Source organism: Trypanosoma cruzi, genomic scaffold (assembly GCF_000209065.1).
Source record: "Trypanosoma cruzi strain CL Brener 1047053517049 genomic scaffold, whole genome shotgun sequence".
NCBI classification, from domain to species: Eukaryota; Euglenozoa; class Kinetoplastea; order Trypanosomatida; family Trypanosomatidae; genus Trypanosoma; species Trypanosoma cruzi.
Window position 1 is genome coordinate 12081 of NW_001849154.1, and position 11460 is coordinate 23540.

The following is an 11460-nucleotide window of genomic DNA, read 5'->3' on the forward strand; positions in this document are numbered from 1 at the left end:
CAGCGGCCACAGCGCCAGCGGCGTAGAGCATCTCCCTCGAGACGCCGTCGTGCACGTTGCCCTTCGCCAGCAGCATCGACCCACCGGCCAGGCTCACCGTCGAATAAAACGCCACCGCGTAGTCCTCCGTCGACGAAAAGTCGCTCCGCACAAGCGCCACAGCGGAGCCCGACACGCTCACAGCCCCACGCACAGACACCGCGTGCTCGCACAGCAGGAAGTCGCTGTCAACAAACGCCACCACGGAGCCGCCGCTGGCAGCAACACTGCCCTCCACCGACACGCACAGCCCCAGCGCCGTCTGCACCGACAGCCCGTCCACGTACAGCGCACCGCACGACGACAGCGCCACGCCGCCAACAAACAACACGCCAACAGCGTCGCGGAACACAGCCGCCACCTGCGTGCGCGCAATGGTCAGCACGCTCCCAGTCAGATTCACGTTCTGCACCACAAGGCACGCGGAGGCGTCGCCAAGGCCGTGGTCTCCGCGGTACGCAACACGCTTCTCTGCAATCAGCACCGAGTCCACCACAGTGACGCGCGAGCCCGGCGGAAATCGGTTCGCCACCAGCACGCCGCCGCCGGAGCGCGACTCAAGCCCGCTGATCAACACATCGACGCGCTCGCCAGCAGACAGGTCGGACCGCCACCCAACCACGTACAGGCTCGCTCCGCGCACAAACAGGCAGTTCGCCAGCGTCACGTTGCGCACGCTCCCTGACATCGACCCCACGTCCACCACGACGTCCGCCGAAAAGGTCACGCCAACGTAGCACGCCACCGACGTCCCGACACCGGCACTCACCTCCACATCCACACGCACGTCCCGCACGCACAAGTCGGCGCCGTCGGTGCTCGGTGGCTCGGAGACAGCGACGGGCAGGCACGCATCGCCGTGGCCACCCTCAGCGCACGTGCAGGCGCAGCCATCACTCGAGGCCGTCGTCGTGTACGCAGGGAAGCACGATGTCGCAAGGGCGCATGGGTCGCTGCAGGTCAGGATGGTGGCATTGTACACGGACGGGATGCTGTAGTACGCCTCCTCCTCGCCGTTCACAGTGTTGCACGCGGCCACAATCGCTCCGTTTGTGAGATCGCGGGAACTTTGAGGTATCAGCAGCATCGTTGGCGAGACCGTGCTGGACATGAATTGGTTGCGGGACACAGACACCGTGGAGTCGCGGAGATTCACTTTGGGATAAAGAAAAGCAAACGCATCCGATGAGGATTCACGGCAGAGGTTGCCGCTCAACTGCAGCCAGGAGTTGTAGTAGATGTTGGAGGAGTCGCTTGAATAAAACACAACCGAGCTTCGCTGCATCTCGTTGCCCTGAAACACAACCGCTGACAGAGACTCCACGTCTAAGGTCCGAATAAGTAACACGAAGCACTTCACCGGCCTCGTCACAGCGTTGCCTCGGATCACCACGGCAGAGTTGTTCAGCACCTTCAGCGATGAGGAGTATCTAGACCCTTTAAGATATATCAGCGTACCGTCACCGCCAGCCATTTGAAACGTGTTGCCCACCACCGCAAACACGGAGTGCCAACACACGCTCAGCGCAGACACAACGATGTGAATGGCGCTTGACGATCCCGCCACGGTCTGAAACACATTGCCACTCAGCACCACCGCGGAGTCGTTGCTGATCACCAGCTCATTCATCGCAACACACGACAGCCTCATAATGTCCAAACCCTGCCGAGGGATCAGCCTCGTGACCGCAAAGTGGTTCCCGCTGATCGTGATGTTCGTGTGCGGTGGAAACACACCCTCCGGACTGAGCAGCGCATCACCAAATGTGTTGCCGGTGACGACGATGTTCAGCGACCCCACAGCGGCGTGCACGTTGCCCAACAGCAACAGCACAGCGCCGTCCCTCCACGTGCATCCATCGAACGTGACATTCACCACGTCGCCCGTCATCGCCCCTATCAGCACCGTCAGGCTCATGCCGCCCCCGCTGAACGTCACATTGCGGTAACACAGCCACGACAGCCCGTCGCCCACTGCCTGCGCAACCTCGGGGTACACCATCTCGCTGATGCACTCACCAACCGACGGCGGTGACGGCGGCGGTGGTGGCGGCACTGGCGGCGTGGGCGGTGGCGGGCCAGCAGGCACAGGCGCCGGGACGCACACATCGCCGTGCCCTCCAGCAGCGCACTGGCAATTGCAGTCGCTGACCGCCGCCGTCAGCGGAGCAAAGCAGTCGCCCTCCTTCGTGCACTCCCCGCACACCGCAACCGTCGTCACGTTGGTGATGCCGTTCAGCTCCAGTTCTACCGCCGTCGTCACCAATCGTCCCGCGACCGTCAGGCACCCAGCAACGAACCGGTAGCCGGCGTCAGCCTGCGATAGCAGAGGCACCGACAACCCCGTCGAGCCCATCGTGCAGCCCGTCAGCGTCACCACACTGCTGCCGTCGATGTTCACAGTAGTTATTAGGGAGTAATGAAACATCGCACCCACACCCACGTCGTTGTCACGCCAATCCAGCCAGCTTGAATGGCGAACGGTAAAAAAGCCTAGTGAATATATGGCGTTGGACACGGAGCCGCTGTTCCCCACCACGCGCAACACGCTGTGATCCGACACGCTGAATCCGTGGCGCAGATAAAGAAGGCTTGTCCCGGAGGACATTGTATTGTTGAGCAAAGCAAAAACGGAGTGGTCACTCACACTCGGCCTGCACACGTAAAACATATGCATGTACCCAGCGAAGCTGCAGTACTGCGTGTACAGCGAGCTGCCATCCAACAGCATCAGCGTCCCTGTCGAGTACAAACCATACCCACCGTACATCGTTGCACGCGCCTTGACGTTGCTGACCAACAAAGAGGAAGCACTCAACACGACGTTCATCAGCAAAAATACGCCGAACTTGTTCCTCCTAGTGTCAAGCAGCTGAACCTCGGAGGACTGCACCGCGTCAACCTCCGTGACGGCAATGTCGCAGTGCTGCGGAAGGGCAGCTGCAAACAAAACAACGGAAGACCGCATTACAGTCTGGCTCACGCGGATCAGGACGCCGGCTGACTCGGCCGCCTCAGCACCACCAACAAACTGCAGCGCGGCACCCCCACGGAATGTGCACCCAGTGAGCGTGATGTTGATGGGGAGATGCAGCGGCATACTGTCGAAGGAAAACGTCAGCGTGGCACCCACGCCGCTGAATGTCACACCCACGTAGCAGTGGTGCGTCTTCCACATGTTCAGCGTAACGTTCGTCAGCGTCTGTTCCACCACGCAGCTCGTGTCGCCGTCGACGGCTCTCTCCGCCACGGGCGGCACAACCGTGTCGAGCACCTCGAAGGGAAGACACGACGCGCCATGCCATCCGTCCTTGCAGCTGCACGAGCACGAGCTGCGGTCCACCGACTCCGTCCCGGGCATGTAGCACGCCGCGTCGTCGTTGCATGTGCCACACCTGAAAACCTCCAATTCCTCCGGAAACACACCGTCGTACGACACCTCCTCACCGCCCTGCAGGTTGCACCCGACCACAAACCGCGCGGGTAACGTCACGACAATGCTCGATGGGAGAAATTTGGCGAAGGAAACACTCGAGTCCACCTGACGGTTGTGTGCAAGCGCCACAGTAGTGCCGCTGCCCGACAGCTGAATTTTGTGCTGGAAATGAGGAATATTTAATACCGAGGCTGCACTCACGTTGTTGCCCTCCACACGCCACTGCGCACCTCCCTCGAGTGTCACCGAGCCATACAAATACGACAGCGCAGAAGTCGAAACCTTCGTGCTGCCAATAAAGGTGCAGTCCGCCACTCGCAGCAGCCCCGCGGTGCCCACGGAAGTATCCCCAAAAATGTAAACACCATTAGCAGCACTCATCGTGTTTTCCTCAACGTCAAAGTAGCCGCCGTTCCTCACATCAATAGCATTAACGCAAACAGATGATTCCACACCCTGATCCTCCTCCGTTGTGATCAGCGTATTTCCCTTCACAATGACCCCGCCACCATCAACAGCAGCATTGGAAATATACAACGCGCAATTACTCCCCTCCAAGTTGTTGTCAAGCAGCAGCAACGTCGAGTTCACACCAAGAAAAAACCTCACAAATAAAATGGCGTAAGACGACATCGTCACAAGCACACTGCCCACCACCAGTATCTGGGAGCTCACGCCAAAATCGCCCTCAAACACCAACTCACCAGAATCCAGCATCGAGGATGTCACGCTCACGTGCACGCGCGCACCAGTCCCCCTGATCAACAGGCCCATGAGGACGCACTGCAGCATCGTGATGTTGAGTGTCTGTTGTGGTGCGTCAAAATACGACAGGTCCAGCAACATCGGGGCGGTGAAGGTCACGTTGACAAGGCACAGACCACGCACACCGGGATCAGGATAGTCCAAAGAGTCGATGCTGCCACCGTGCACGCAGCGGACCTCCGTGTCCTTCGCATCGGGGAGCGGGAGCGGCCCAAGACCGTCCGGAACCGCAGCTGGCAGACACGTTTCACCGTAGCCGCCAGCAGCGCACACGCACTCACAGCCGCTGATGCTCCTCGTCCTCGCTGCAAAGCACACGGCGTCCACCGTGCACGCACCACAGTCCAACACCGTCACGGGCGTCCCAATATTAAGCTCTTCTTGGTAATCCGTCACAGGTGAGCCTATTGCCTCGTTGCACACGCCGTAGATGGTCGGGCGCGTGTCGGATGGTGGTGGCCAGTTGCTTGTCATATATGCAATGGTAGACGAGTACAAGCCGTACGTGAACTTGTTGTCAAGTATCGACCACACACTCTGATCACAAAACGCAACGCCGTAGTAGTTGGTCACGTACACGACGTAGGCGGTGCGGAACTCGTTGTCGCGGTGCAGCAGCCAGCTGCCGCCAGCCACGGTCAGCGTGGTTGCCATGAGCATGGCAAAGCCAAGACGGAAAGTGCTGGACACAATCTGCAGCACGCTGCCGCCAGCCACAACAACGTCCCCAAACACACAAGCAGCTTCGTACATGTTAATGCTCGGCGCACTCCACAAGCTGTTCTGTATGGAGAACACAGAGCCGCCGCTCACACGCAAATCCGACGCAAGAGCGTAAATCACGTGCATCTGCGACCTGACAGCGCAGTTGTCCAGGTAGAAGACGCTGGACAGGTTCACGCCAAGGCCGCGCTCCACGAGGATCGCAGCGCACAATTCCCCGCCACACACCAGCGTCGACCGCGTCATGACAAACCGCGTCGACAGAAGCCGGACGCCGTCCAGGACTAGCGCGGGGCCGTGCCGGGATCCCGCGTGGCCAGGGGTCGTCGGCACGTACTGCGACCCGCCAACCGTCGCGCGCAGCGTTGAGTTCGCCACCAGCACTCTCGAGTGCAGCGGCATCGCGCCATGCAGCACGATCGTGCCCTCCAGCGACGTCACGTTCGTCATGTTGACGAAAGCGTGGGGCATCAGGCGCGCCGTGATCTCGCTGAGGCCGCCAATCCGCAGCTGCGACCCGCCCGCAAGCACGCAGTGGCGCAGCGTCACGTTCAGCGCGTCAGCGAACGCATCCATCAAACGCAGGTCCACCGCCACAGTGATCGGCCCGCTGAACACCACCGAGTCGAAGCACGTCGTCGCACACCCACCGCCAACCGTCACGGACTCCGTCAGCGTCACGCCACTCACGCAGCCCTGCGCACCGCCACCACCGGACCTCGCAGGCGGCACGTCGAACGGCAGGCACGCCTCGCCCACACCGCCGGCACGGCAGCCGCACACGCAGTCGGAGAACGACGCAGTCAGTGCATCAAAACACGCCAGCGCTGCCGCACAGCCGTCGCACGGCACCACGCTCACGGAGGGCAGGCCGGCCATGCGGTAGTCGCCGCTGCTCTGCAGCACACGGCCGCCGGCACGGTTGCACTGCACCGACACGACGCCGCTCGTGATCGTCAGCCCGGAGACAAGCGTCGCGCCAGCGGCAGCGCAGCGCGCAATCGACACGGCGCCGCCGCTCAGCGTCACCCCCGACAGCGACGCCACCGACGACGCCTCGCCCACCGCCCACACGTCGTGCATGTCCAGCCACCCGCCGCCACCGATCGTCCCACCGTCGCAGCGCACCAGCGACGACGCAACAGACCCCTCGACGCCAACGAAGCGCAGCACCGAATCAAGCACCGCGAGGCGCTCGCCGAGCACAATGCCACCGCCGCTGCTCACAACCGACACGTTCGTCACGGAGAAAACCGAGTGGCTCCGCAAACTGAGACGCGACGAGGACGCCACATGCATCGCGGACGCGGTCGGACCGCCCGACGTCACCAGCGACACGCCGTCAAGCACCACCGCGCTCGACAGCAGTTCCACACCGCCGCCAACGTACACCGCCGACCCGCCCACGTGCAACGACCTCAGCACAGTGTTGCTCACACGCAGCTGCGTCTGCAACAGCGACGTCGCGTACAGCAGAAGCGGCGAAGCCACCGCGTCCGTCAGCCCACTCAGCTGCGAGTAGTGCATCGGCCCCGGCGTCACAATCGTCGAGTCGCGGACCGTCACGTTCGTGTGTGCCGGCAGGTTGTGCACAAACACGAGCGAGCAGTAGCCGCCGGACAGCCCGCTCACGCTCACCTCCAGGCTCCGGTCACTCGCCGGCTCACCGCTGTAGCCCCGCACGTAGAGCTGCGCACCGCCGTCGCACACGCAGTTCCTCAATTCGATGCGCAGCGCACCGGGGAGCATCGCCGCCACGTCGAACACCACAGCCACGCCGTTCGTGATGGACACGCCGTCCATCAGCGCCGTGTCCACGGCGCGGCCAACCGTGATGGCTCTGTCCACCGTGCCGCCCCGCAGTCGCAACACCACCGCATGCACCGCGGGCATCCACGCCGCAGCAGCAACCAGCGCCAACACCAAAAGAAGCGCCACACGCACAGCTGAAATGGCCCTGCTCCGCACACGGTGCCGGCTGCGCGGACACGCACCCACCGCAGACCGCATCCACCGACCCAGACACGTATCAGCAGGGCTCTCGTGGTGCGTCGCACTCGCCCCGTCAACCATTCCTCCTGTCTATCAAATCCCTTTCTACAGATGGCAAATCCAGATACACGATTCCGATAGGTCGTTATCCCACTAATTATAAACCTAATACTGCGAGTAATCCCTAACACCTTAAAACGATAGTTGTGCTGGTAAAGCAAAAGTAACTCTAACTGCACGGTCAGAAAAGGAACAAAAGGAAGCAACCACAGTAACCAAACACAGTGGCACGCAGAGGCATCCGGCCACACACAATCCCAAACACAGTACAAACCCCAACAGGAAACCGCGCAGACGCAATCAATTCAGTAGCACCATCACCCTCGCACCGCCAGCGCAGCCCCACACAGCCGCCGTCCCAAGTAACAGGGTCCCGGCAAAAACAAACATGACCACTGGCGTCGCTGGTGTGACCAATGAGTCGGCACTGCAGAAAAAACAGCGAACTCATGCGCGCACGGCATACACAAGAACAAAATGAAGAATGAAGGAGCACAGCGGCAGTACGCAGACACGGGGAAAAAGGATCCACATCAACTGCACAGTCCGATTCGCTCGCAGCCGTACGGATGGTGGTCGCGCCGCCGCCGCACTTTGCGTGTGTGTGTCTGCCGTGGACTGAGAGGGGGATGAGACGAAAAAGAGATGCGGTGCGGTCCTCATCCATCTCGGTTAACTGTGACACCAGTCACGCCATCCCGTCAGATTACCTGCAGCCAAGACCGTCACCGTCAGCAGCGGTCGGTGCCTTCTCTCTCCACCGGGCGCCGTCACGCGCCTCCTCCCTCACCAATACAACGGGGGAGCAGCAGCCACACGCAACTGCCAGCACCGAGTACAAAAGAAGAATCCACCTGCACTGCAATGTGTGTGTCCTGCGCGTGTGGTTGTGTGTGCCCACTGTCACGCGAAAAAGAAGAAAAAAAAAAAAAAAAGAAACAAAGCATCTGAAGAGACGCACAAACACAAATGCACAGCAGAGGCGCATGTCCAAAGAAAGAAGAATGGAAGGGCTGCTCAAACTCAGGATTGCACTGCAGCCCGATCAGCGGCAAACCACAGAAGATTTATTCAAAACAAAAGAAAACTTTCCCTAGCCACCCCCTTCTTATATAAACCCCGTCATAAAAAAAGAAAAAAAGAGCTTCCTCTATTACTGTTCCACACAAATTTAAAAATAAGAAGAAATAAAAAAAGCAATAATAATAATAATAATAATAATAAATTCGCCTGGCTGCCGTGTGGCCACACCGAACCGTCTGCATATATTTTGCCCGCAAAATAAAATTAAAAAAATAGTTGCATGTCTTTCAACCGTCCGACCTCCATGTGTCCGCACATCGTTTATATTTCACGGGGTCATCTGCGTGTTGCTGCTCCCCTCAGCCCTTTCATCGGCGCGTGAGTGCGGCCCGCAGAGCTCAGTCACTCGTGTGTGTGGAGGGAAGTGAGAGAAGCACGCAGACATGACGGGAGTCGCGTCTCCCCATCGGGAGAGTGAGCGCAGCAAAAAAAAAAAAAATCATCATGAGAAGGGGAGAGAAATGCTGACGGGACTGCCAGCGCGTGAAATGCACACAAAAAGCAAAAAAAATCCCTAAAAACCGACAGGGTGTGGCTGTGTGTGTGTGTGGCGCTGCGGGTGTCTGCCAGCCCTGGCAATAAAAACAACAAAACAAGAGGGAAAGAAATGTGTGCTCCGCCCCACAGGCCCTCGTCGCACGCCCACACGTCACGGCTCCCTCAGCGCGCCGTTCGTCGCGGCCCCTCCTCATGCGTGCAGCAGGCGAGGCGCACAGGGCCGTCGTCATGAGCGTGTCGGTGAGTGTGCGAGTGGAGCAGTTGGGCGGGAAACACACGGCACCCCTCACAGGAAGAGTGCAGCAAGAAACAATAAACAAAAGCAAAAAAAAAAATCCATGGTGATTGCCCTAAGGCAACAAGCAAGATAAGAAAACAATTTAAAAAAAGAAAAGAAATTGTTCTCTGCGTAGTAAAATTTATTCCTAGCGGTGTGTGTGTGTGCGTTGGTGAAGGGGAGGGCGCAAGTGTCCCACGCGGCATCCAATCACTCCTCAAAGAGCCACAATGCCCCACAGCCCCAGCAGAAGAAGCAGCAACAACACCCGAGACACACACACATGCACGGTGCTGTCACGGTTTAGACCCATGGACAGCAGCTCCGCAATTTCCCCGGTGAAGGTGTCGTTGTCCGAGTGTCGTGCCGCGCCTTTTGTTGAGGGGATCCCTTCGCCTCCAGGCGTGGTGTTTGTATTCTCCGGTTTGGTGTCGACCGTCTGTGGCACCTCCTTGCCGTCTTCAAAAGAAAATTCGCTTCCTTCATTCCGAGAGACGTCGTCGGTGTCCTCCGCGGATGTCGGTTCGGCGTCAGTCCTTGAAGGAGTGAGGCTGCTGTCTGAGCCCATTGTTCTCTCGGAATTTCCGTCCCCCGCCTCGAGGCTGAGGCTTTGCTCCGCGCCGGTGGTTCCGGTTCCAGTGGACCGCACGTCGTCGTTTTCAGTGGCAGGCTCAGTGCTTTGTTGCACTTGGTGCCCACTGTCAACTGTTTCGGTGGCCGTATCCATATCCGATGATGCACCCACTGAAGACGTTGATCCGCCACTCCTGTCATCCGCTTCTCCCTCCTCCTCTGGCATTTCTTCATCATAACTTCCAGAGGACATTTCAACATCGGTAACCTCCGTTAATTCCGCTGGCTGTGGGTCTTGTGGCTGCAAGTCTGAACCCCGTTGCACCGATTTATTCTCTTCACTCAGCGTGGCTTGCTGGGCCGTTTTGCCCTGGTGAAACTGGGCATTGTCATCTGGACGATCATTCCCTGCGCTCTCCGCTGCGATGGCAGGTTCAGGAACAGATGATCCCGCGACAACCGGGGAAGGAAGCGCTGCAGGCACCGGATCATCGACGCCGTTTTTTCCTCGTTGTTTTTCAGGATCATCCTCATTCAATTTCGCATAGCTGGCGGTGATTTCTTCACTCTTTGACTCGGGAGCAACCGAAACGTCTGTGCTGGTCACCTGTCCTGTGGGTTGTTTCTCAGCGCCAAGTGATGGAACAGTGACTTTGCTGGCTTTGAGTTTATGCAGCTCATTATTATAAAGATCGTCGTTGTACAGCATGACGTTGGTCACCGTCACATGGCCGCCCGTTGCACTTTGGTCATTACTGTCCCCACCGATGTAGAAGTGTGAGATCCTGTGGAAGTCGAACAGATGCTTATTATAGCGCTTGCGGTCAATTTCCCTCTGATCCACAAAGACAGTCCATTCATCAAGAGTCATTCGCAGTACCACCTGATACGTTGTGTGTGGCTCCCACCCAAAAAGATCCTCCACATTACCAGAATTCCCAGATATGGCCAGCCACTTCCTGTCATGGGTGTACGACAGACCAAAAAGCACCGTGCTGCTGGTGTCATTCATCCTCACGCCAATCAAAGGAATGGGGCTGCTGTCTTCCTTCGGCACCTCGTGGATGGAGACCGTCGCCACAAGAGTGAACTTGCTGTTCGCAAAGTAGTACGGCACAGTCTGCCCCATGTCGCCAACAGGCCACTCCGCCCATGATCCGGGTCCTTTGAACGTCAATCCATTGGGAACTTCTCTCCTTTTTTCCGCTGGGCCATGCACTGTTGCATTCACGCCGAGGTACTCGTCTCGCCACTCGGTCCCAGTTGAGTTACCAGACAAGAAGCCAACAAGCCTCTCAGTGGGAACAGGACCATTGCACATGCCCTTTGTTGCCACCGAGTCAACAGTGCCGCTGGAACTGGAACTGCATGATTCAAAGGCGCTGTCCAAATCCTTCCATGTCTTCACCACTTCCTTTATCCGCTCCAGTTTCCCGGTCAGACGCAAAGCAACAAGATTGTATGATCCGTCGCTCTTCTTTTTCTCGTACACTGAGATCAACTCCTTATTATTATCTTTCATCAACAGCGAGCTGGCGGCGGCGTCATCATTTTCACGGGATACCGGCCCAACATCATACACACGTGCCTTGTCCGTCACCCAAAGATGGAGCCGACCCTTTCCACCTTTATTTTCCTCCTTCGGATACACCGGCGCGGTGATGAGCATCACCTTCTTTTCCTCAATGATTGCGGTGGTGAATCCACTCTGGACGCCGTCCCCTGTTCGATTGTGTGAGTTGCCCCACACGCGGGTAATTGGCTCACCCGACGTGTACCAATTGCCTCCATCCTGAGTGGACCTGTAAACGTCATAGTAGCCTCCAGCACAATGAGCCATCATGAAGAGCCTTTCGTCGTCCTCGTCTTCTTCCCACCTCACCAGGGTTGGATCCCTGCAGCCGTTACCAGGCGTCTCGAGTGAAAGCTCCCACTTGTTCCCTGACTTGGGGAAATGCATAGACAGTAAAAAGCTCGTTCCATCCTTGTCTTTGGCCTGCATGGGAAACACAAC

At 58.3% G+C, this 11460-nt stretch overlaps 2 protein-coding genes across 2 annotated transcripts, besides 4 other annotated features; both read right to left on the minus strand.

The window, feature by feature from the left end:
• On the minus strand, window positions 1-7036 carry Tc00.1047053511105.29 (dispersed gene family protein 1 (DGF-1), putative; the record flags this gene model as incomplete). Its single annotated transcript, XM_801652.1, has 1 exon — window positions 1-7036. A coding segment is annotated over one exon (7036 nt), but the record flags the coding sequence as incomplete, so codon positions are not given.
• Window positions 1-11460: a sequence feature (areas not merged during assembly with more than two copies in the genome that could not be assigned to a particular haplotype).
• Window positions 2063-2116: a microsatellite.
• Window positions 7926-7958: a microsatellite.
• Window positions 8214-8239: a microsatellite.
• On the minus strand, window positions 9091-11460 carry Tc00.1047053511105.60 (trans-sialidase, putative; the record flags this gene model as incomplete). The annotated part of the gene is made up of 1 exon (XM_801651.1): window positions 9091-11460. A coding segment is annotated over one exon (2370 nt), but the record flags the coding sequence as incomplete, so codon positions are not given.